Source organism: Schistocerca americana, chromosome 8, assembly GCF_021461395.2.
Source record: "Schistocerca americana isolate TAMUIC-IGC-003095 chromosome 8, iqSchAmer2.1, whole genome shotgun sequence".
Classification (NCBI taxonomy): domain Eukaryota; kingdom Metazoa; phylum Arthropoda; class Insecta; order Orthoptera; family Acrididae; genus Schistocerca; species Schistocerca americana.
In genome coordinates this window covers 153987110-154014284 of record NC_060126.1, presented here as the reverse complement: position 1 = coordinate 154014284, position 27175 = coordinate 153987110, and the positions used below count along the sequence as shown (strand labels likewise).

Genomic DNA, 27175 nt, shown 5'->3' with positions numbered 1-27175 from the left:
CCGGTCCCAGGTCGACGGGCACGTGCACCTTCCGCCGACCACTGGCGACAACATCGATGTTCTGTGGAGACCTCACGCCCCACGTGTTGAGCAATTCGGCGGTACGTCCACCCGGCCTCCCGCATGCCCACTATACACCCTCGCTCAAAGTCCGTGAACTGCACATACGGTTCACGTCCACGCTGTCGCGGCATGCTACCAGTGTTAAAGACTGCGATGGAGCTCCGTATGCCACGGCAAACTGGCTGCCTCTGACGGCGGCGGTGCACAAATGCTGCGCAGCTAGCGCCATTCGACGGCCAACACCGCGGTTCCTGGTGTGTCCGCTGTGCCGTGCGTGTGATCATTGCTTGTACAGCCCTCTCGCAGTGTCCGGAGCAAGTATGGTGCGTCTGACACATTGGTGTCAATGTGTTCTTTTTTCCATTTCCAGGAGTGTATCTTGAATGAGGAAATGTATCCCGTACTCGAATCACACAGCATCCGAATGAATATCCTGTATTTCGTAATTTTCGACGGATTGTAAACTTTAAAATTTAACCATCCACGCCACAGTATCATTCCTTCATCAGTTGAGATGTTTTGACTTAGATTAAACGTTTATTTAAACTTTTTGGAGGCGTTATCCAGTTTATTGTTGGTGTCGGAAAATTGTAAAAATGATAATATTTGTCTCAATCAGTTGCGGGACATCGTTTTGCGAAATATCGGCGTGTCTATCAACGGATTCATTGATCAATAGTCATTGATCCTTGCTTTTCTTACAGTTCCCATAAGGATAGCAAGCCCAAACCATTTTCCAGTTTCGGGTCCCGTAACGTCGACAAACTTGTCATTTTTTAAATCCAGTTTCCTTCTATTGCAATTTTGACTGTAATGCTTTTTGGTTTCGTTGCTAATATATTCAAATAGATCGTTCCCAATATATAATTGTACGATATCCTCGATGCTCTGTGTATCTTTGGGAAATACGTTTGGACCCGGGGAACCTTCAAATTTATTATTGGTCCTCGGTAAATCAAAGTCTGATAACGGTGGACTGTCTTCTTCGTCTGATTCGGCCGAATCAGTTGGCAACCGTAGTGTTCGCCGAATTCTTCTTGGACGTATTTCACTATCTTCCGACGATCCTGCTTCACTTTCATTTGTTTGATATCCAATGTCTTCTTCCCAATCGGCCAAGTCGTCCGAAACGTCAGTCAAGACGTCCGCGCATTCATCGTAAATAATCCTATTGTCTCTTTCGTCCGCCATGATGAAAGAGCACAAGTACTTATAAAATCAGAACACTTGTTGACGTGTGTAACAAAACACCAACAGAATGCAAAAGATACTAACGTGCTGTCGCCGGTCACTGCGCGGTACTATGCTCACGACACCACTCTGGTATCGCTAGCCACTGAGCGATACTATGCAGACGACACCACTGTGGTGTCGCCGGACGGCATAGTGTTAAGATACATCACCCCATTCAAGATTCCATCAGTAAACACCGGACCCAGGATTATTCCGTCCCAAATCCCACACCAAACGATCAATTTTTCACCACCAGCGCCTTCAGAAGAATCCGCTGACGAGGGACTTGCATCTGACCAGTGAAGATGATTCTGTTGGTTTACTTCTCCTTGCACATAAAAATTAGCTTCGTCGCTGAACAACACCTGTCATAGGAAGTTTGGATTCCTTTTACACTGATCCATAGATCATTCTGCAAACTGTACCGGCCGATGAGGGTCATTCTCTGAGAGATGGTGTTGCTACTATGACTTGTTCAGGTGTCGTTAATGTGTGTGCAACACACGCAGGATTGAACGCTGAACCTTATACTGCTGATAACCGGCGCGTGTGGACGTTCAGGAATATTGCTATAATTGCTGTCGAAGTCTCCTCGTTAAACCTTTTGTACGAGATTTGTCCAGGAACTTGGATATTGTCATATGCGAAATGTCATTTCTCTCAGGATACCAGGCAGCAGTCACTCTGGTACTTCTTTCATCACTCATTAACACAAGTTCAGTACGTTCCTGCTGTGTAAGTGCCATTGTATTACCTTGCAACACTTCGACACGCAAGTCGCCGATGTGGCGTCAACTCGAAAGACTTGCACCAGGAGACAGGTCTACCCGACGGGGGGCCACACGACATTTCACTTCACCTGCAACCCTAAACTGAATTGACAACCTCCTTGAAATTTTAAACTTTCACACATCGTAACTCCTAAGCAAATAAAGATATTCTAAAACATATTTCTCATATGTATTCCTGAGAAAGAGACAGTTCAAAATGATGTGCCACCCGATTCCCTTCCATTTGAAACACGTAACCCAAATGCAAAATGGCATATTTAAAGATGACCGCCGCTGTCGCCATGGTTTCTATAAGTTGCGCCCCGATACCAGACGCTAATACGATTCCTCATACCGTTTGACTTGTATGGGGATGTATTATCGTTTAACGAGCTCCATGTACGTGAAACGGTAAACTAAAAAACATTCGAAAAAACATGAATGTAAAACATAAAATAACAATTTAAAACAAAAAATATAAGTAAAATAAATAATTAGAATATCAGTGAGCGTTTAGGTATTTTAATTGCGTATGTTGTAGATACTCTGACAGCACATTGTGGACAGCTTATTTTCCAAAAATGGAATTTCAGATACCAGCTTTATTACACATAATTGTATATGACTTGGAAGCTTCTTTAATTTGTGTTTTAACAAGTTTTCATTTTCCAAAATTTGGTAGTGGTGATGGCGATTTTGCAGAGTATCAAATTATTATAAAATTAGACCAGATAGTTTTCAAAAACGTTCATTACATACCAACTTTTATATGAAAAACATTTTTAATATATCATCGTTTCAAAGACATGCCCTTTCAGCCTAACATGCGAAATTACATTTTGGGATATGTTTTGATCCCGGAAAGTAAAACTGGGCACAAAAAAAAAAAAATACGTATTGCATTATGTTGTCCTCTCTACATGCATCCACGAAGTTACATAAGATCGTTTATTTACACTTGGGAATGTTCACTTGTTAGTGGTATGTTAGTAAGGTTCGCACCCGTTCGGCCTGTGGTTGCTGTTTTGAGTATTTGTGTGGTACATGTTGAGGTCCGCAGTTTACTTCATGTGCCTTAGTCGTATTTTACATATGGCCCTACATGTGCAGCTTTCGAGTTTTTCAAAAATGTTCAAATGTGTGTGAAATCTTATGGGACTTAACTGCTAAGGTCATCAGCCCTAAGCTTATACACTACTTAACCTAAATTATCCTAAGGACAAACACACACACCCATACCCGAGGGAGGACTCGAACCTCCGCCGGGGCCAGCCGCACAGTCCATGATTGCAGCGCCTGAGACCGCTCGCAAGGATTTCGTCTTAAGAAGTTGCACAGACGGAATTTAAATACCTCTAATAACTTTACATATGATCTTCGAATGTGTGCAGCATTACCTTCGGAGTGGCATAGACGTGAGACGCAATGTACATGGGAATTTTGAACACAACTCTTTGTCAGACATAATGGATCTCATGCACTGCTTTCCGTTATCTACGAACCATGTGCTTATTCGAAGCAGGGAGTACTTCTACTTCATTATATCGATAGCACAGTTGCCGTTTGAAGGGAAGGACTTAGAGTCATTCGCAGCAAGTCTTCTCTTCTCCTTTTTTCAGGTTCTGCTTAGTTTTTGGACATCTTTGTAGTTGATAGTTTGAGTTCTGCAAGTAGTCCTTCGTAGCATGCCACTGTAAAGCTGCTTAATAACCATTGTTTCAGGGAGGAAACTGAGGACGAAGGAGAAGCGGAACCAAAGGAAATTTCCGCCGAGGAGCATGAAGAAAATATCGTCGCCATGGAGAAGGTCCTGGATTCTCTTCTGAACTTGGCAGCTGAGGGCAAACTGCCAGAGAGAGAAGGTGAGTCTCCAGGGCTCCACGTCTTCAACCACATTCAGGGTGCATCCAAAGACACGAAAGAAGTTTAGCATCTGAACGACGCTGAGAGCATTAGACGCTTAACGCTAGTTCCATCTGGACGAGTATGAAGGAAGGAATCTGTTGGCGCATTCCTGAAGGCGTGAAATGATTTATGAGAGCTCAGGTAACCTGAATCAAGTTTATCGGATGGTGAGCTGAAGCCTGCTGTTCCAGAATTCAAGTTTATTTCTAAGCGATGCGTAGAATGGTATGCAAGTAAAATGACCCAGAATGAGATTTTCACTTTGCAGCGGAGTGTGCGCTGATATGAAACTTCCTGGCAGATTAAAACTGTGTGCCGGACCGAGACTCGAACTCGGGACCTTTGCCTTTCGCAGGCAAGAGGTCTGCCAACAGAGCTACCCAGGCACGACCCACGTCACGTCCTCACAGCTTTACTTCTGCCAGTACCTCGTCTCCTACCTTCCAGAAGCAGAAGCTCTCCTGCGAACCTTGCAGAACTAGCACTCCTGAGAGAAAGGATATTGCGGGCACATGGCTTACCCACAGCCTAGGGGATGTTTCCATTCTGGAGTCTCGGTCCAGCACACAGTTTTAATCTGCCAGGAAGTTTCGTATTAGCGCACACTCTGCTACAGAGTGAAAATCTCATTCTGGAAACATCCCCCAGGCTGTGGCTAGGCCATATCTCCGTAATATCCTTTCTTTCAGGAGTGCTAGTTGTGCAAGGTTCGCAGGTGAGCTTCTGTAAAGTTTGGAAGGTAGGAGGCGAGGTACTGGCAGAAGTAAAGCTGTGAGGACGGGGCGTGAGTCGTTCTTGGGTAGCTCAAGTGGTAGAGCACTTGCCCGCGAAAGGAAAAAGTCCCGAGTTCGAGTCTCGGTCCGGCACACAGTTTTAATCTGCCAGGAAGTTTCAAGTAAAATGGCGTTTGTGTGATGGATTCTGCACAGACAGAGATGGCGGCTCCGTCCCCGTCCCACAATGCACCACCCCACTTGGTCTAGCTGTTCTCTCCTCAGGTGATCGTAATTGGAACGTTGGGTTGTGCTCTTGATTCTGTTTCTGACGCACTCTCTTCTCTCTATAAATTTATTTTCTCTGAAAACTGTAACTCGCGCCTTCTGACGTAGTATCTCTTGTGTTTGTTTTACGCCGCACCAAGGAAAGCGCCTTACCACTGCTTGTGCTGATGTGAAGGTCTAGGCTGGAAGCTTATATTCATAAAACAAAGTTGTTTAGTGCAAGAAGGTGACAGGTCCATCTCCTTTTTAAATTTAATAAATGTCTCAATAAATCTTTGTTTGCTTCAGTAATAAGCCACTACAGTGTACTTATGGCATATACAGGAAGGTCAAAAACAGGCCGAAAAGCTTGCAAGGATGTTGCGGGAAATGTTGTGCCGAGAATTACTTGTTACGAACAAAATTCGATACGTTGCGCAGTTTCCGAGTTAATTAGCACTGAAGTTAGCCAATTACGCCGTTGAGCGCGCCAGTTCAAGCGGCCCTCTGGAGGCTGTGTCGCCAAACGTGTACTTAGTTTGGTTTCCTAAAACCTAACAAGGGTGTGATTAAAAAATTTGGGCATGGGTCGGTAATAAGGATCGAACGCCAGCCAAAAGCTGAGCAGTCTAGCTCACTATCATCTACGCCATGAGAACGGCTGACTAATTATATCTGGCGGACCGATTGAATTTACGCGCGCAACCTCCTGATCGGCTAACTTCAATGCGAATTAACTCGGATGCGGCGCAACGTATCGAATTTTTTCTTAACAATTATTTCTCAGCACAGTCTACCCTGCAACACTCTTACAAGCTCCTCAGACTGTTTCCGACCACTGTATATAAATTTTGAGAAAAGCCAAGACCGATTAAAATTTGTTTCCAGTTTATGCACAGTATTTTATGTTTTATTCGAAATTGTGGAAACGTGGCTTACCAGGTTACTGTACCAATGCCTTCAATTACTCACACCACAGGGTGTCGCAAAATTGGCAGTTAATATTCGGTTCAGCAATAAATAGAAGTCACATATTGCATTGCTTCAAGTAGCAGTCTGACAATATTGAATTATAAAAGCACAAAAACCGTTTATTTTAACGTCAGCCTTAAAGCAGCAGCAATTTCTGGTGGATTTGAAACTAAATGACCACTGTTCTTTTATCGTGTTTCCTATCTGCTAGTGGTACACAATTACTTGTAGACTCGTTGGATAATTCACTTTGATACACCAATAAATTGGACAACATCTTTCACAATGTGATCCTGGACCCATACTAGTGTGATGATTATATAAATCATGTAGTATGTACACACCACTTCACTGTCACGACTTACACTGAGGTAACAAAAGTCACGGGACAGCGAAATCCATACTTACAGATGGCGGCAGTATCGCGTACACAAGATATAAAAGGGCAGTGCACTGGTGGAACTGCCATTTCTAATCAGGTGGTCCATGTGAAAAGGTCTCCAGCGTGATTTTAGGCGCATGATGGGAATTAACAGGTTTTTAACGCAGAATGATAGTTGGAGCTAGACGCATGGGACATTCCACTTCGGAAATTGCTAGGGGATCTAGTGCAAAGAGTGTGCCGGGAACACCAAATTTCAGGCATTATCTCTCACCACGTATAATGGCCTTCACTTAACGACTGAGAACAGCGACGTTTGCATGGAGTTGTCAGTGCTAACAGACAAGCAACACTGCGTGAAATAACAGCAGAAATCAGTGTGGGACGTACGACGAACGTATCCGTTCGGACAGTTCGGCGAAATTGATGGGCTATGGCAGCGGATGATCGATATGAGTGCCTTTCTAGCAGCATAACATCGCCTGCAACGCCTCTCGGGGGTCAAGACCACGTCAATTGGATTCTAGACGACTGGAAAACAGTTACCCGATCAGAAAAGTCCCGACTTCAGTTGGTAAGGGCTGATGGCAGGGTTCTTATGTGTCACAGACCACACGAAGCCATGGATCCAAATCGTCATCAAGTCACTGTGGAAGCTGCTGGTGGTTCCTTAGTGGTGTGTGTTGGTGTGTTTTTGTTTACGTGGAATGGACTAGGTCCTCTGGTGTGACTGAACCGATCATTGACTGGAAATGGTTATGTTCGGCTACATGGAGACCATCCATTGACCTCATGTTCCCAAACAACGATGCAGTTTATGTGGATGACAATGCGCCATGTCACTGAGCCAAAATTGCTCAAGATTGGTTTAAAGAACATTCTGGACAATTCCACTAAATGATCTGGCCGCCCGGATCGCCCGAGGTGAATCCCATCAAACATTTATGGGACATAATCGAGAGGTCAGTTCGTGCACAAAATCGTACACTAGCAACACCTTCGCAGTTGTGGGAGATTACTGAAGTTGCAAGGGTCAATATTTCTGCAGGGGACCTCCAACTACTTGTGGAGCCTGTGCCACGTCGAGTGGGTGCACTACACTGGGGAAAAGGAGATCCGACGCGATGTTAGGAGATATCCCATGACTTTTGTCACCTTAGTATATGTCATTGGTGGAGGGTCCCATGAACGATTGGTATCAGTTCTACAGCATCCACAGCTTTCCAATGCGACTAGAGTGCACTTTTAAGTTGTTGATTAACATAATTTGTGGTGAGATTCACTTTTCAGTTCAAGAATGCCGGACAGAGATTTAGTTCGCCAGCTTTAGAAATACACTCTAAGACAAATTACTGAGGAATTATCCCAATGGAACTGAAGTTGGTAGATGTGATGTACGTATATAGACATCGGGACTGTGTGGAGGATGTGTAAGGGCTTCCCAGCGGAACTTCTGCAGCGTAATCGAAACAACCTTGGCAACATATGGCCGGCCTGACTCCTACACCTGATCCCATGTGTTTTCCTAATCATCTATCTGGAGGTAAGCCGATTCGAATCCTGGTGGTGAACATTTTCACTGCTGGTATTTTGCTGGCAGCAAAAGGGGGGGAGGGGGGAGAGGTGGTGGCGTGAAATTTCTGATGATCACCAGACTTTGCGCCAGGTTTCTGGTATAAATACAAAACCTCTCCGCAGTGTCTCATTAAGTGAGGGCACGTGACACTGTTGATGGTGATGGTGATCCATCCGTTAGATGGCGAGTTAAAGCTTGGCGGTCCCTTCGATGCTCCTCGGCAGGAGTAGACTATGTGCCGGCACTGGGTTTCACCTCTCCCTTCTCTCATCGTCTATAATACGAACATGTCACTACAGTATACACACACCCATTACAGTATCTACGCTTACTCATACAGGTCTCATACTTCGCGAAGGGAAGGTGCCTGCGTGCGCAAAGCATGTGGAAAACCTTTCCATTTCGGTGGCTGAACCTGCTGTTCCGGGACTACCAGCCATTCATGTCATACGACTTTATTACCTTTTTTAAAGCTCCATACGTCAGCAGACAGTTCCTACACCCTCGTAGAGACTATCAGTGTACTGTTTCCACCTATCTACTGTCTCCTCTGCGTTTAACGGTTGTTTTCCTTTTGCACTCTTAATGTTGACGCCTTCGCTTTTAATTTCACAATAAGCTATTTTTTGTTGTTTGTACGCTGAATGTATCCTGTAGATTACCTTCTTGATTTATTCATTATTTTCCTGCAGCCGTTTTATTAGGCTTCCCTGCTCTTGTTATATTTTTCTAAATATTTTTGTATTCATATTTCGTTATTTCATGGATTACTTACGGTATTTCTTCTGTCATTCAAGGTTTCTTAGCAGCTTCATACCTTATACCCATATTGGTCTGTAAAACTTACGTGATTATCCTTTTTAGAGATGTCCATTACGCTTCAGCTGAACTGCCTATTTTGAATTCTTCTGGGCCTGCAGCATTATAGACATCTTGTAAGCACATTGTGTGCTATACCCTAAAACTTACAATTACGATATTACATTCTAATGCCATAAGCTTATTTCTGCTCCAAGGCCATTATCAAGCTATCTGAGAATATACTGAGTTTTTACCGCATGTAGCTATGTCTATTTGTAACTTATAACAGAAAATAACAGCGTAATAAAAAATCTTTGAATGTAGCAGCGGTTTGGCTTATTATAAACATAATGAACTGCTTATTGCTGTTGCTGTGTGCGTAACCCATGAGGAATACCAATATCACGACAGACCATCACCACACAAGGACATCTCTAACCAGACGCCATCCTAACTGTAAACAGCAGCTTCCAGGCGGTTTCACCAGTTAGACCTATTTTCTCTTTCTGCCCCACGTCTATCAGCACGTTTGAGTTTGTGTTGCAGGCCACCAGAGAGAGCCTCGTCAACGGTGGATTACTGAGCGGATGGATATCCTCCCGCAACAGGCACAAAAGGCGACGTTCCGCTGACAGTCAGTTCCTGCGATTCCCTCGGATTGAAGCACTTTCACAGTTAGGCGAGTTTCACATAGTTCTGGCAGTTTCGTTCAGAAGATCACAGTTCTAACCTAACATTCGTTATTTACGGAGCAATATGAACAGTTAACTAGAAGTGTCTGCATCTACATCTACATCTACATCTATACTCCGCGAGCCACCTTACGGTGTGTGGCGGAGGGTACTTATTGAACCACTATCTGATCCCCCCTTCCCTGTTCCATTCACGAATTGTGCGTGGGAAGAACGACTGCTTGTAAGTCTCCGTATTTGCTCTAATTTCTCGGATCTTTTCGTTGTGATCATTACGCGAGATATATGTGGGCGGTAGTAATATGTTGCCCATCTCTTCCCGGAATGTGCTCTCTCGTAATTTCGATAATAAACCTCTCCGTATTGCGTAACGCCTTTCTTGAAGTGTCCGCCACTGGAGCTTGTTCAGCATCTCCGTAACGCTCTCGCGCTGACTAAATGTCCCCATGACGAATCGCGCTGCTTTTCGCTGGATCATGTCTATCTCTTCTATTAATCCAACCTGGTAAGGGTCCCATACTGATGAGCAATACTCAAGAATCGGACGAACAAGCGTTTTGTAAGCTACTTCTTTCGTCGATGAGTCACATTTTCTTAGAATTCTTCCTATGAATCTCAACCTGGCGCCTGCTTTTCCCACTATTTGTTTTATGTGATCATTCCACTTCAGATCGCTCCGGATAGTAACTCCTAAGTATTTTACGGTCGTTACCGCTTCCAATGATTTACCACCTATGGCATAATCGTACTGGAATGGATTTCTGCCCCTATGTATGCGCATTATATTACATTTATCTACGTTTAGGGAAAGCTGCCAGCTGTCGCACCATGCATTAATCCTCTGCAGGTCCTCCTGGAGTACGTACGAGTCTTCTGATGTTGCTACTTTCTTGTAGACAACCGTGTCATCTGCAAATAGCCTCACGGAGCTACCGATGTTGTCAACTAAGTCATTTATGTATATTGTAAACAATAAAGGTCCTATCACGCTTCCCTGCGGTACTCCCGAAATTACCTCTACATCTGCAGATTTTTTTCACTAAACGTAAGTGCGGAACCGTATCAAATGCCTTCCTGAAGTCCAGGAATACGGCATCAATCTGCTCGCCAGTGTCTACGGCACTGTGAATTTCTTGGGCAAATAGGGCGAGCTGAGTTTCACATGATCTCTGTTTGCGGAATCCATGTTGGTTATGATGAAGGAGATTTGTATTATCTAAGAACGTCATAATACGAGAACACAAAACATGTTCCATTATTCTACAACAGATTGACGTAAGCGAAATAGGCCTATAATTATTCGCATCTGATTTATGACCCTTCTTGAAAATGGGAACGACCTGCGCTTTCTTCCAGTCGCTAGGTACTTGACGTTCTTCCAGCGATCTACGATAAATTGCTGATAGAAAGGGGGCAAGTTCTTTAGCATAATCACTGTAGAATCTTAAGGGTATCTCGTCTGGTCCGGATGCTTTTCCGCTACTAAGTGATAGCAGTTGTTTTTCAATTCCGATATCGATTATTTCAATATTTTCCATTTTGGCGTCCGTGCGACGGCTGAAGTCAGGGACCGTGTTACGATTTTCCGCAGTGAAACAGTTTCGGAACACTGAATTCAGTATTTCTGCCTTTCTTCGGTCGTCCTCTGTTTCGGTGCCATCGTGGTCAACGAGTGACTGAATAGGGGATTTGGATCCGCTTACCGATTTTACATATGACCAAAACTTTTTAGGGTTCTTGTTTAGATTGTTTGCCAATGTTTTATGTTCGAATTCGTTGAATGCTTCTCTCATTGCTCTCTTTACGCTCTTTTTCGCTTCGTTCAGCTTTTCCTTATCAGCTATGATACTTACAGTCATCATGACTAAATTATGAACTGCCAAGAGGCAGCAAAGTTATTTAGATATCTTTGAAGTAGGTATACACTTCAAATGAAACGTATCAAACTGTTACCGAAGTTAAGAACAATTGTGTATTATCGTTACCAATAAATGTTATTGATTTCTTTTTGTGTTGCCTCGTTTCTGTTCTACTGGCGTCCTGTGAAGAAAGTTTATAACTTGGTATATCCAGCGGTCATAGTGCCCCCTTAACCAGAACTGAAGTCGAAAACGCTTTCTGCTATCGTGAGAGTTTGGTATGAATTAATAGTAACATTTTGGTATAATATCCAACAGTGGTATTCATTATCACACTATCTACAGGTTCAGATAACTTCAAACACACATCATCATTCCTCACTTTTCTGTTATGACTACCAACTTCTTGTGTAGGCACAACACTACTTAATTTGCTCTTTCTATACCAGTCTTCATAAGTAGCAAATAGTGGAGGCACTTTAATTCATAATTTTACATGTATTAACACTGTGTTGTTTCCAAATTCTGTGAGATTCATAACGACAGACTTCACAAGGAAGGAAAGATATTTTAAACAACTGTCCACAGGAAGCTGAAGAATGTGAAGCAAGCCAAGCGCTGTATGGTGTGTGAGATACAGATGCGAGCGAGTGTGCCAGGACTTATCCCAGTTCACTGCTAGTAGCGCCACGTCACCTTAACGCGCCTACACGTAGCGCGCCAAGTATGAAATTTAAAATCAAAATTTACGTTTAAAACTTTGTTAAAATATAGTTTAGTGTTATATTGTTCCAAATACCAAGTCTTTATGTTCTAGACTTGACAGTTTACGTACAAATGCCGTTTTAAGAGCAAAATAACTGGCGCTAAATAATGAAGCTAGAAAGCCAGAATTTGGTCAGAAGGTGCAGTTAGAGCTCATAAATAAGTGGTGCTGGTTCACAAAACCATATAACAAAAATTAACGCCGGACTCCACGTTTGCCGGCCGAAGTGGCCGTGCGGTTAAAGGCGCTGCAGTCTGGAACCGCAAGACCGCTACGGTCGCAGGTTCGAATCCTGCCTCGGGCATGGATGTGTGTGACGTCCTTAGGAAAGTTAGGTTTAACTAGTTCTAAGTTCTAGGGGACTAACGACCTCAGCAGTTGAGTCCCATAGTGCTCAGAGGCATTTGAACCATTTGAACTCCACGTTTTTAGGAAAAATCAGAAGAGCTAAATAATGGATTTAGAAACAGGAAAATTTGTTTTATGCTTCAGTTCACCCCAAAAATAATAAATGAAAGACCACGTTAAGCTATCTCTTGTAGTTTTTGAGTAATTAAATGAAAACAAACTATGTAACTAAAATGTACCCAATTGTTGTACATTAAGTACCTGTAATACTAATGCCGACCGGGGTGGCCGAGCGGTTCTAGGCGCTACAGTCTGGAACCGCGCGTCCGCTACGGTCGCAGGTTCGAATCCTGCCTTGGGCATGGACGTGTGTGATGTCCTTAGGTTAGTTAGGTTTAAGTAGTTCTGAGTTCTAGGAGACTGATGATCAGCAGTTAAGTCCCATAGCGCTCAGAGCCATTTTTTTTGTAATACTAATGAGAGGCAATTTTGGTTAAAGTGAATGATAAAACATACCAAACGATAAATCTATACCAAATTTGAGAGTCCTAGTATCAGTAACAGCTGGTATAGTGTTAGTAAAGGTATGGTTCAGAGGTAACGATCTACCGTTAGTTCCACTATAAAAATTCTAAAATACAAAGTTTCCATTCTAGCAAGCTGAAACTTTTTCGGTGATTTCAATCAACTGAATACAAACAAAAGTTAAGAGATTTCTGGAGTAATTTCTAACTATATTATTGAAGGTTATGTGCCCGAGAAAGCGGTCGTTCGGAGGCTGCTGCAGTATGCAGATAGCCGTAGGCAACACATGGTCCCTCAGCCGTCCGCTCTGACACGTATATACGAGGGTACCTCCAAAAGAAATGCACACTGTTTTCTTTTTTTTAAAATCAATCGTTTATTCTACATGTTTGAAAGTTTTACAGTGTGTAGATACATTCTATAGGAACAATATTTTCATTTCTCCCCATAATTTCCATCCCTCTCAACTGCCTTACGCCATCTTGGAATCAGCGCCTGTATACCCGCACGGTACAATTCTGGACCAACCTGTTGATGCCACCGTTTGGCAGCGTGAACAAGGGAGCCATCATCTTCAAACCTCGTTCCACGAAGAGAGTCTTTCAGTTTCCCAAAGAGATGATAGTCACATGGAGCCAGGTCAGGACTACAAGGCGGGTTTTTCAGTGTTGTCCATCCGAGTTTTGTGATCGCTTCCATGGTTTTTTGACTGGCATGTGGCCATGCATTGTCGTGCAGCAGCAAAACATCCTGCTTTTGCCGATGTAGTCGAACACGACTCAGTCAAGCCTAAAGTTTCTTCAGTGTCGTCACATATGCATCAGAATTTATGGTGGTTCCACTTGGCATGATGTTCACAAGCAAGAGTCCTTTGGAATCGAAAAACACCGTAGCCGCAACTTTTCCAGCAGAAGGTGTGGTTTTGAATTTTTTTTTTTCTTGGGTGAATTTGCATGATGCCGCTCTATTGATTGCCTTTTCGTCTCTGTTGAAAAATGATGGAGCCATGTTTCATCACCTGTCACAATTCTTCCAAGAAATTCATCTCCACCATTCTCATACTATTCCTGCCTTACGTCATCTTGAAATCAGCGCCTGTATACCCGCACGGTACAATTCTGGACCAACCCGTTGAAGCCACTGTTTGGCAGCGTGAACAAGGGAGCCATCATTTTCAAACCTTGTTCCACGAAGAGAGTCGTTCAGTTTCCCAAAGAGATGATAGTCGCATGGAGCCAGGTCAGGACTGTAAGGCGGGTGTTTCAGTGTTGTCCATCCGAGTTTTGTGATCGCTTCCATGGTTTTTTGACTGTCATGTGGCCGTGCATTGTCGTGCAGTAGCAAAACATCCTGCTTTTGCCGATGTAGTCGAACACGACTCAGTCGAGCCTAAAGTTTCTTCAGTGTCGTCACATATGCATCAGAATTTATGGTGGTTCCACTTGGCATGATGTCCACAAGCAAGAGTCCTTCGGAATCGAAAAACACCGTAGCCGCAACTTTTCCAGCAGAAGGTGTGGTTTTGATTTTTTTTTTTTTTTTTTTTCCTTGGGTGAATTTGCATATGCCGCTCCATTGATTGCCTTTTCGTCTCTGTTGAAAAATGATGGAGCCATGTTTCATCACCTGTCACAATTCTTCCAAGAAGTTCATCTCCACCATTCTCATACTGTTCCAAAAGTTCACTGCATACCGTTTTTCCTGTTTCTTTGTGAGCCATTGTCAAAATCCTGGAATTCTACGATAGCACGTTGCTTCTGACGAACGGCAAGTGTAGCAGCCATCTTGAAGACATGCTGAGACGGCGCCACTCAGGGGAACAGGTTGAACTAAGTTTGAAAAGAAGCGGGAAGGATTTGTCTACACACTGTGAAACTTTCACACATGCAGAATCAAAACTGTAATTTTACAAAACCAGTGTGCATTTCTTTTGGAGTGACCCTCGTAAATGAAGACTGAGATGCAGTAGAAAGGTTCACTTCCACTCAGCCACGGTAAGAGCCATAGGAGGCCCTCTTCCATGGTCGAACACCGGCCGCTACCTGGGTGTAACACTGGATCGGCTCCTTACGTGGAAGACGCACATCACCGAAATACGGGGGAAGGCGCTTGGCAGAATGCGCCTTCTCTACCGCTTCCTCAATTCCACGACCACACTGTCTCCACACAGTGGAAAGACGCTACATCTGGCACTTATTAGACCCGTGCTGGAATACGCGGCCGTGGTGTGGGTGAATGCTTCAGCACGGCCGAACTACATCGGCTAACGGGCATGCCGATGCTGAAGGACTGCTTCAAGCAGTCGGCGAGACTTTTCTATGCCGACACGAGAAGATCTACGAATCCTCTCATCAGGAATCTGGGCAACCAGATTCACTGGCGAGAGACAACGAGGTGGACAAACTTTCAGTAGCAACGCTGCTCAGGCAGCAAGAGGGAGGAAAAGGAAAAGTGTCAAACCAGAAGAAATAAACCAAGACGCGATGAACTGGAAATCAACCAGAGGGAGAAGAAGGAAAAGCAGCTAGACCTGCTAACCCTTCAACCTAACGAAGTTGCAGCTTCGAGATGACACAAAGCAAGCAAGCAGTAATAAGGGCACTTCCACTCAGCTACGGTAAGATCCACGTCTGTGAAACGTCGGGACGCGCTCTGCCTCGGATGACATCAGTGCCGTGCTGTGACAAAGTGCGTATTTTGCGGTAAAAACGGATAGTGAACTCGCGAGGATTGTACAGCGTCCTGGATCGCTTAGAATTCGCCAAATTAACTGATAATGTGCCGTCCGTGTGAATTACAATTCGACATGGCAAGTGGTGACTTTATTTCCACGTTCATGGCGAGTTTTAATTTTGACATTTACTGAAAACTTTCATTTCAGTAATTTTAGTCGGGGAGAAAGACAATCTGGTAGGAACGTACCTTAGAGGTCGCCACTGAACTGCTAAATGTGCTGTTAGAATAGAAAGATTTGCTTTCAATTGCCAATAGTGAATTTACAAGTATTGTATGTTAGAAACTTTACGCAATACAATTTTGATTGGAACTTTATACACTACTGGCCATTAAAATTGTTACACCACGAAGATGACGTGCTACAGACGAGAAATTGAACCGACAGGAAGAAGATGCTGTGATATACAAATGATCAGCTTTTCAGAGCATTCACACAAGGTTGACGCCGGTGGCGACACCTACAACGTGCTGACATAAGGAAAGTTTCCAACCGATTTCTCATACACAAACAGCAGTTGATCGACATTGTCTGGTGAAACGTTGTTGTGATGCCTCATTTAAGGAGCAGAAATGCGTACCATCACGTTCCCGACTTTGATAAAGGTCTGATTGTAGCCTATCGCGATTGTGGTTTATCGTATCGCGACATTGCTGCTCGCGTTGGTCGAGATCCAATGACTGTTAGCAGAATATGGAATCGGTGGGTTCAGGAGGGTAATACGGAACGCCGTGCTGGATCCCAACGGCCTCCTATCACTAGCAGTCGAGATGACAGGCATCTTATCCGCATGACTGTAACGGGCCGTGCAGCCACGTCTCTATCCCTGAGTCAACAGGTGGGGACGTTTTCAAGACAACAACCATCTGCACGAACAGTTCGACGACGTTTGCAGCAGCATGGACTATCAGCTCGGACACCATGGCTGCAGTTACCCTTGACGCTGCACCACAGACAGGAACGCCTGCGATGGTGTACTCAACGACGAACCTGGGTGCACGAATGGCAAAATGTCATTTTTTCGGATGAATCCAGGTTCTGTTTACATCATCATGATGTTCGCATCTGTGTTTGGCGACATCGCGGTGAACGCACATTGGAAGCGTGTATTCGTCATCGCCATACTGGCGTATCACACGGCGTGGTGGTATGGGGTGCCATTGGTTACACGTCTCGGTCACCTCTTGTTCGCATTGACGGCACTTTGAACAATGGACGCTACATTTCAGATGTGTTAAGACCCGTGGCTCTACCCTTCATTCTATCCCTGCGAAATCCTACGTTGCAGCAGGATAATGCACGACCGCATGTTGCAGGTCCTGTACGGGCCTTTCTGGATACAGAAAATGTTCGACTGCTGTCCTGGCCAGCACATTCTCCAGATCTCTCACCAATTGAAAACGTTTGGTCAACAGTGGCCGAGCAACTGGCTAGTCACAATACGCCAGTCACTACTCTTAATGAACTGTGGTATCGTGTTGAAGCTGCATGTACACGCCATCCAAGCTCTCTTTGACTCAATGCCCAGGCGTATCAAGGCCGTTATTACGGCCAGAGGTGGTTGTTCTGGGTACTGATTTCCAAAATTGCGTGAAAATGTAATCACATATCAATTCTATTATATTTGTCCAATGAATACCCGTTTATCATCTGCATTTCTTCTTGGTGTAGCAATTTTAATGACCAGTAGTGTACTTTTATTTAAAATCATAGTCATGATACCGCATAGAAATGAGAGGATAGAAACTTTTCTTTCAGTGAGCTGGACCAGAATGTGGCAGTGCAGACTGGAAACTAAGGTCAGTATGTCTCCCTTCGCTTTCTGGCTGACCACAAAATTAGTTGCCATGCTCGCGCGAGAAACACGGCTAACAAATTCAAGATTCACTTTTAGCCGCCGCCCTCAAATGTACTACGTATATTGGATGTCACAAAATAGTTACTACAGTAGACAATCCTAAACTGATTGCTGTGAGATAAGGAATTCATAGTCGGAGATTTAATATTTATTGATATAAGCAAGTTACACTGTGTAGAAAACACCTTGAGCTATGAGCAACAAGTCCAAGTGACAAGTACCAGTGTCAGTGCATGTATAGCAATGTAATCCATTGATAGCAGTGTTCTCTGGTCTGTAGTTATCTGGTCCTGTTGCTTACACACGTTGTTTATGGTAGTGGTGTACGTGCTGGTACAACAGCACTCTCCACACTGTATTCTTCGATGTGTGAACTTCACAATTAAGTTGATGGGTGTTTTTGATACATCTTCTCCCAAGCGTTCCAACACCATTTCCTCAGTGTCTACTCTGTGAATAATTCTTTGTCAAGAACTTTGGCAAACTAAAGCTTGGAAATTATTTTCAGGACAACATGTTCCAAAAACGATGACGCCGGTTGTGAAAATCTTCTCTGTGCATTTGTTCGACTTTCTGGAAATAACATTATTGGCCAGGCGACACCTCTGGGATGGCTGCCTGGTGCAAGTCTTTCTATTCGACGCCATTTCAGCGGATTTCTCAACGGTGAAGATTAGATTAAATAATTAGGACAACAGAAACACCCAGCTCCCGAGTGAAGAAAATCCTGACCAGGACGGAAATCGGTTCCAGGACTTCACGCTGTAGAGGCAGCAACACTAACCAGCCACTAGACCACGAGCAGTGGACCACAACTTGCGGGAATTACATCCTACTACGCCAAATACTAAAAAGCGTTTCTGCAAGTTATTGTTACATATAATGGTCCCACCGTAGATACATCACAGACTGTTGTCTCTTGTTTTTCAAGGCACCGTTCCAACATCACTGTGGCAGTTGTTTCTTTTTTTGTGAGACAAGCACCCTTCGGGAAAAATTCGATCCAGGCACCAAGTCACTCTATCTAGCAAACTTAAGTATAACGTCGTCTTCAACTTCTGAAGTACTGTCGTCCTCAGGTGCGTGTAATATTAACGTATGTTGATAACTTTTACTTTTGGACCGTCTAATTACAACTTAATGAAACAGCTTTCGTGCCACACGCGTTTCGCCTTTATCCGCTGCAAGGAATCTTCAGTGGCGGGTTCCGTGAATGTTATTCTATATGTTGTGTTTCTGTTCCATTTTTTGTGCTTTTTTTTTAACACTTGTTTTGATGCTACGTTTTGGTACAACATAGCGTCAAAACAAGTGTTCAGTTTCTAGTGCTGGAAATCTCAAAAACAAAATTTAAAATAGCAATTGTAATTAGACGAACAAAAAGCAAAAATCATCAACATACCGTAAGTTTAGCGTTCTTGTGTAGCGCCACAGTCCAAAAGCTTCTTATTGCATGTATCTTTTACCGTACACGTTGCACGTCTATGTAAGCTAGTAGGAAGACAAATATTTTCAAAAGACTCTTCCTAATTTCCAATGACTATAAGCTAGTGAGTTCGATTACAGCACTGCTTGTGAGACGCATGAATCTGTTGCATCGATTAAATTTACGACGGGAAGATTACGAGGCGAAACTGAAAGCACACACAATTTTAGGTGCATGTTGTGTTGTTATACGACTGGATTTTGTTGGAAGGACTTAAGATACTTGTACCGCATCTAAATTGATCGCCACTCTTGAAGAAACCGTTACAAGTCCAAAACTTCATACCGTCTCAAGTATACCGTTTTGGTCATTGGCTCCTTGTCTCAAAATTCCACTGTGTAGGATGCTATACTGTCTCTATAAATTTTACCCTAGACTTTGGGACAGCCTGTATAGTCCCCATAGCATCATAGTTAGTTCCTTTGCAGTGAAAAAAGCTGTTGTAAAAGTAGAATTTCCAAAGCTTGTCGTAACATACGGAATGGGATTAATAAACAATGAGTGGAAAGTATTAGAGTCAATTACTCAGAGAGCAAATGTTTCTGATATTAAGCGTGTAAGATAATCTGTAATGTGTAATCTCCAATTTAAGCTCTTTTAGTACGTATTCGCAAAAAGTTTTAGACAGTTTTCCTTTACACATTGCTTTTCAGTAATAATCAATTTCGATCAAGCCAATAACTGCAGAATTTTATACATTTTTTTTTTTTTTTTTTTTTTTTTGATACTGTGATTTTCGTTTCTTGTTCTTTTGCACATTGTGGACGACGTACAATAACGAACTAAAACTTTTGGTCTTTGTCGGCAGGGAAAATCAAATTTGAAATGAAGGAGGTGGATTCCACAGAAGATCTTTTGGTACCTCGACAAGTGGAAGAGTTAGAAGAGGAAGAAACTGAGGTTAGCGGTACACGAACGGTTGGGACTGAGAAATGGGTTCGTGTTGTAATTATCCACCGACACAAGTGTGCTGGCTGATCAAAAAGTCAGTATAAATTTGAAGACTAAATAAACCACGGAATAATGTAGATAGAGAGGTAAAAAAAATTGACACACGTGCTTGGAATGACATGGGGTTTTATTAGAACCACCCCATATTGCTAGACACGTGAAAGATCTCTTGCGCGCGTCGTTTGGTGATGATCGTGTGTTCAGCCGCCACTTTCGTCATGCTTGGCCTGCCAGGTCCCCAGACCAGCGATTATTGGCTTTGGGGTTACCTGAAGTCGCAAGTGTATCGTGATCGACCGACGTCTCTAGGGATGCTGAAAGACATCCGACGCCAATGCCTCACCATAACTCCGGACATGCTTTATAGTGCTGTTCACAACATTATTCCTTGACTACAGCTATTGTTGAGGAATGATGGTGGACATATTGAGCATTTCCTGTAAAGAACATCATCTTTGCGTTGTTATGCTAATTACTGCTATTCTGTTCAGATGAAGCGCCATCTGTTGGACATTTTTTGAACGTTTGTATTATTTTGGTTCTAATAAAACACCATGTCATTCCAAGCATGTGTGTCAATTTGTACATCTCTATCTACATTATTCCGTGATTTACTCAGTTTTCAAATTTATGCTGACTTTTTGATCACCCTGTATATCCATATATATGCTCTGTTGCGAATATCCAGCCTGCTAGGAATGGTGTATGCCGTTAAATCTATATAATGTGTGTATCCAGCAGACAAATACGAGGGTAATCCCAAAAGTAAGGTCTCCTGTTTTTTTATAAGTACATAACTCTGTTAGTGTGGCAGTTGGCCCACTGTTACGAAGAGTGCTTCACGCGTTGTGTGTAAACATGCGCACGCCACGCTGAGGCGCTTTGTCCCTGGATGATCTCTGCACGTTGGTTCCTGAGGTTTCCCGAAGCACCGCTCACAAAATTTTAACAGAAACATTGAATTACCGGAAGGTTGCACAAGATGGGTGCCACGCATGCTGACTAAGGACCACATGCGGCAACGAGTTGATGCTTTCCGCGCATTTCTTCATCGCCTTGCAGCCGAACAGGACAACTTTCTGGACTCAATTGTCACGGGTGGCGAAACCTGGGCATACCACTTTACACCTGAGAACAAGCAACAATTACGCCAGTGGCGGCATCCTTCTTCGCCAAAGTCGCGGAAATTGAAATAAACACAGGTTGCCGGTAAAGTCATGACAACCGTTTTTTGGGATCGGAAAGGGGTATTGTTGGTCGACTTCGTGCCCACTGGGACCACAATTACCGCTGACAGGTACTGTGAGACTCTGAAAAAACCCAAACGGGCAATTCAGAACTGGAGAAGAGGAATGTTGAGCAAGGGCGTAAACAACCTCCACGACAACGCTCGCCCACACATCGCTCGGCAAACCGTTGCTCTCCTGCAACAGTTTCAGTGGAACGTAATCACCACCCACCCTATAGCCCTGACTTCGCGCCCAGTGACTATCGCCTGTTCCCTAAGTTAAAAGAACATTTGCCCGGAAAGCGATTCAGCTCCGACGACGAGGTGAAAGAAGAAGTTCATAACTTTCTGAACAGCATGGCGGCGAGCTGGTATGACATGGACCTACAAAAACTGCCACAGCGTCTACAAAAATTTATCGATCAAAATGAAGATTATGTCGAAAAATAGCTAAATGTTCAAGCTGCAAACTGATGTAAACCATTGTAGAAATAAACAGGTCTATGTTCTTAAAGAAAAATAGGAGACCTTACTTTTGGGATTACCCTCGTATGTCCAGTATGTCCAGGACCGACATCTCTACAGTGGCTTGTGGGGTATATACAATAAAGCTGTCATTGACTCCAAAGTTCGTTTGCATACCTCAGTGCATTACGAGGCACGATCCTGTAGGATTTGGTATGGCGTTGCCTTCTTTTGACCTTTAAGCGGGATTACCCTGTCAGTTATAGGGAGACGTAGAGGTCATAATGGGCACCAAATCAGAATGCACTCGCCTTTTTTCATCTTGACATATGTTGCCAGAGGTGGATAAAAGTTCTGGGACTGACCAGGGATCGACCTTTATAACCACCTGCTGACACTGTACTATTCAGACACTTTCTATGCATTTTGGTCAAAATAAGGCTAGCCACTGTTCGAAATAATAAAGAAAAGAAGAACGTTAAAATAAAGACCTTAAAATAAAATCAATTCTTTCTTAACCAGATGTAGGTTGCAGCTAGAACTTGTTTTGTAAGTAAGCTATTTTGTTTAAATTTTTCGGCTCGTGCTATTTAAAGGCGATGCTTACTTATAAGGTATATGATGTGTGATATTAACCTTTATTGTAATTAGACCTTGCTTAGTCTTGAACCTCGTAGTCCTTTATCTGAAGTTGTGTTGCTGTGTCGACCTGTTAATTAGGTATGAGGAAAATCCACCGGTTAAAACTGTTACTGGTATTTTGGTCCTGAGTAACCGGTTTTTCGGTATTTGTTTGGTCTCGGTTATAGCATGGTTTTTTTATTGTTTACTAAATATCCGGGTAAAAAAACGAAATGTTAATTGGCCATAGCAACGGTGCTAAAATTTTTCATTTTTAAATAAACTTTTATTAAAAGAGAAGTAATTATTATACTAAAAATTTGAGTTATTTTGAAATATTTTCTGTAGTTGCCCCCACCTGGTCTATATGGTAGTTTCTCGCTGTCGTGGCCGGACATCGTTGTGCTGCAGAATGGCACCAATCCTAGTCTGGGGATATTTCAACGAAGTGACGTAACAGTGAATTACCGCGCATCATTTGCTGTAAAAAAAAAAAATATTTGTCTACCATTTCTGTGAAACAATGAAGAGGAAGGAAATTATGATAACAATAATAAATTTAAAACTTAACTATTCATTCATAATGAACAATAAAAAGAAGCTGATCTGATGCCTTTGTCTACATAATATGCCTTTATCTGCTTGTAACCCTTGAAAACGGACAAATTAACAGGAACAATAGATTCCTTCAACCTCAGTTTTCACCCTTTAGCACTGACTATTCATAATGGCCAAATACTGATATGATCCCTGGTTACAGCATGATTTTGGAACCGAGTTTCAAGTAATTATAATCAATACGAGGGTACTGGTAAATTCTTTCTAGTCTTCAACCACTTACTAGTTTTCTTTGTTCGATTTCTCCGTTTATTACAGGAAATAATGGGAACAGAATACTGAAAATCGGTAATTACAGAAACTAGTTACTTCGAGCAGTTTTAACAACCAGGTTAAACTGGCGTAAAAAAACTATATATCCGAAAACCGATTGTTTCAGCGATATCCGCCATCCCTGCCTCTAAAACGGCTTGTGTGTAATACTTATGCATCATTAGTGTCTACCTTTACAATACTACATTTAAATAGTACTGAAAAATGACGAAATTTGTAATTTATTGAAGCTTGTGAAGTCACCAATACAGGGTGTTCGAAAAGTCTTTCCCTGATTACATAAATTGATAACTCAGGCTAGAAGTAAGATACAAATATGAAACTGGTGTCTAATTATTTACAAACTATCAAAGTATTTTTCACAGATCAATAAACTTCCACATGAGCACCCTTGGTAGCACGTAGCACATCTAGGCGATATTCAATTTCCGTCCACACATTAGCCAACATCACTGGAGGGATCGATTCAACGACTGTGGTCATCCGTTGCCGCAGGGTTTCAAGATCTGGTACACGTGTTCGGTAGACCTCGTCCTTGACATAACCCCATAAAAAGAAGTCTAATGGGGTTATGTCAGGAGAGCGTGATCGGGCGCCGAGGAGCGCAAGCTGTGTGACGGTCACAAAGGGGCGGCGTTTTTACGTCGCACCGTTGTGAATGTATTGCGGAATTGTCGTGTCGATAGGTTGACAGAGCGAAATAGGACTCAGGAGAGCCTCCCCAGAATAGCTGGGATAGGATGGATAGCGAAGAGAACGATGAAGACCCAGAGCCTCAGACGCAGGGGCCCGACCGAGAGCAGGCCGGCCCCCCGCGAGCTGTACGTCCGCGGCCTTCCAGGCAAAGAACTAGCAATAGGGCTGAGCTGAGCCAAACACCACCAACACACAGGAAACAGATGTCGAACATGCACTCAGACAACAAATCCAGAAGCTACAACAGGCACAAGACAACAACATGGCGACTTCCCGCCAAAACCAACCAACCAATCACGGCGCACCACGACAGGACACAGAGCAAAACTCGACCAATGAAGACACAAATCAAACATACGACGATGACAACATTTCACAGAAATGAGTCATCTGAGCAAGAAGAGATGGAACAAGACGATGGGGAAGGGGATTTCCAAACTCCTCCCCCACGGAAAACAGCAAAACGGAAGAACACTGAAGACGACACAGCAACGCACAAACAATTCACCATTCAAACAGAAAACCGATTTGAACCTCTCTCACCTCCAACACAACGAAGCAATAGTACCAGAAATCCAGCAACTGCAACCCAACCAACTCCATCATCATCAAACGCACCTCAAGCCATCCCAAAGAAACCAAGGATCCCGCCCATTACTATCCAATACAAAGGCCACTACCTAACGCTCAACGCAGCATTTAAAAAGCACATGGAAGGACCAATACAGGCTATCTATAAAGGAGACACTATCAAATATCACTTTGACTCAATGAAAGACCAACGGACAGCACTCGACGTCTTTCATCACCACAACATTTGCAATTTTACTCATCAACCGCAAAGTGAAAGACACCTAAAAGTAGTGATAAAAGGTTTACCAGAAACAGTCACAGAAGCAGAAGTAGACAAAGACTTACGATACCTCAACTTCAAGCCAAGAAACGTTCACCAATACAAGAAAAGAGACAATAATACAAAACAATTAAGACCCATGGATGTCTTCTGCGTAACACTTGACAAAAAACCAGAAAACGACGCCATTTACCACGTCCGCTACATCCTTGACACAAAGGAGACAATTGAATCTTATCAAAATAAAGACGGTCCACCACAATGTAAAAAGTGTCAGGGTTTCTTTCACACTGCAAACTATTGTTCTATGCCGACTCGCTGCGTCCGCTGCGGTGGCGTTCATAGAGCAAGAGAATGCAGCCTACCAGTAAATGCTGCATCACACTGTGTAAACTGCAAACAAGATGGCCACCCCGCGTCCTTTCGCGACTGCGAAGAATTCCAGAAAGCAATACGCATTTACCAAGCCCAACGATCAAGAACCACCACTCCAGCAGTAGCAAAAATTCAACCAGCCATAAAGAACACACCAATGCCAACTCCAGCTGAAGCCAGCCGCAGAGGACGCAAAACATGGGCAAATCTCCAGACAAATCAGGAATCACCCTCAAGTACCCAGACACAACAGGCACCAAATTCAACCTCAAACCAAACAACTGGACCTGCTTCCTTCCTCGACTTCCTGAACCGTATTAAAAACTTCTGGCAAAACACACAGTGGACGAACATCATATCAATCATCACCACCACATTTCAGCAATTTATGACTGCACCAGACATACTATCAAAAATAATGGCAATTGTCGGTGGAGTAATGAAATTCTTTGGTACCGACAATGGAAATTAGACCTACCAGGAAACAAAACCTACGATTTTTTGTCTTTAACGCCTCAGGATTACACAACGAAAAAGACCTATTAAATGAATTCGTAGAAGAAAACAAGATCGACATACTATTTGTTACTGAAACACATTTACGTCCAACACAATCTTTTAAACTCAGGAATATGGTATGCCACCGAACAGACCGAACCAACCGGCAGGGATGCGGAACGGCCATCTTCATTCGCTCACATATACGACACAATCCTGAAATTACACCACAAATGACATCATTAGAAGCCACAATAGTAAAAATAGAACCAGTACAAGGAAAAATAACCCTGGTGGCTGCATACCTCAGCCCCAGAGCAATATTCAAAGAAAACGACTTGCTACAAATATTTGATAACAACAACAAAATCATACTGGCCAGCGACTTAAATGCAAGAAACACCACGTGGAATGCCCGACGTAACAATGCACGCGGAAACACACTATATAACCTACAAGGACGACTGAAGGCTGCAATTTCCGCTCCTGAAGATATTACCCACATACCATTCAATCACCGCCACCAACCGGACGTCCTAGGTATCTGCATAACCAAGAACCTCAATCCCGACCTGCATCTCCGAACCTTTCAAGATCTCACCTCCGACCATCTACCTGTAATCGGCCACACCGGTAACGCAATAGAACCGCCTCACCCACGACACAGAACCACAATAAATTGGGACCAATTCCAGAGATGGCTAAATAATAACATTCGTCCCACACTAGACCTAACAACTACTCAAAAAATAGAAGAAGCCATCGGCTCTCTAACAGACAAAATTAAAACAGCCTATAAGAAAGCATCTACAACAAACATATTTCCTGAAACAAACGTTCACACTCTGCCACCACTTATACAAGATCTCAAGTACCTCAAAAACGCAGCTAGACGCCGATGGCTCAAAACACGCAACCCGGAAGATAGAAGACAATTAAACAGACTCAAAAAACAAATACATCCCCGTGTAAACAATTCGACACAAGTTTCATATTTGTATCTTACTTCTAGCCTGAGTTACCAATTTATGTAATCAGGGATAGTCTTTTCGGACACCCTGTATTAGTCTCGTAAGTATTTGAAGAAATCCCGTGCATCTGAATTCTCACGTTTGGTGATGTAATGGGTTTGGTGCCCCGCTATCCAAGTACATGTAAGCCTCATGGCTCTGAGCACTATGGGAGTGTAAGCCTCATGCTTTGGAGAGGAAATAATTTGATCTGAGCACTATGGGAGTGTAAGCCTCATGCTTTGGAGAGGAAATAATTTGATGTCTGGTTGCAAAATACTTGTGACATCTATTGTATGAGAGGCATTATGTAAGATTGAACGAAGGAAACGTATGTTCTTTAAGCTGCTAGTATTCAGTGGAGTATGGGGGTACTGACCTTGGGCGACGTATGGGGGACGGCCTCGACAACGCAGATTCAGTCAGTACGAAGCGTTGAAACGTAGAGCATCACGTGTTCGTTGTCGAGCAGTTTTTTTTACAGATGTAATTATTTATAGATAGAGATTCACGGTTCAACGGCTTTCACGCGGAAATTTTAATGTCGAACGTTGATGTGCAGTCCGAGATTGAAACAGCGTACTGTTAGTTTGAGGCATTTGGAAGTACTGTATCTGTGATGGAAAAAAGAAAAAAA

General features: G+C 43.2%; 1 protein-coding gene across 1 annotated transcript in view; it reads left to right on the top strand.

Moving 5' to 3' along the window:
- LOC124545642 (coiled-coil domain-containing protein 96-like) overlaps nt 1-27175 on the top strand; it is a 183339-nt gene that overhangs the window by 50910 nt on the left and 105254 nt on the right. Inside the window, exons 3-4 of the mRNA XM_047124588.1 lie at nt 3789-3928; nt 19759-19850. Coding sequence (XP_046980544.1) covers nt 3789-3928; nt 19759-19850 — 232 coding nt within the window. The remainder of the gene's footprint in view (nt 1-3788; nt 3929-19758; nt 19851-27175) is intronic.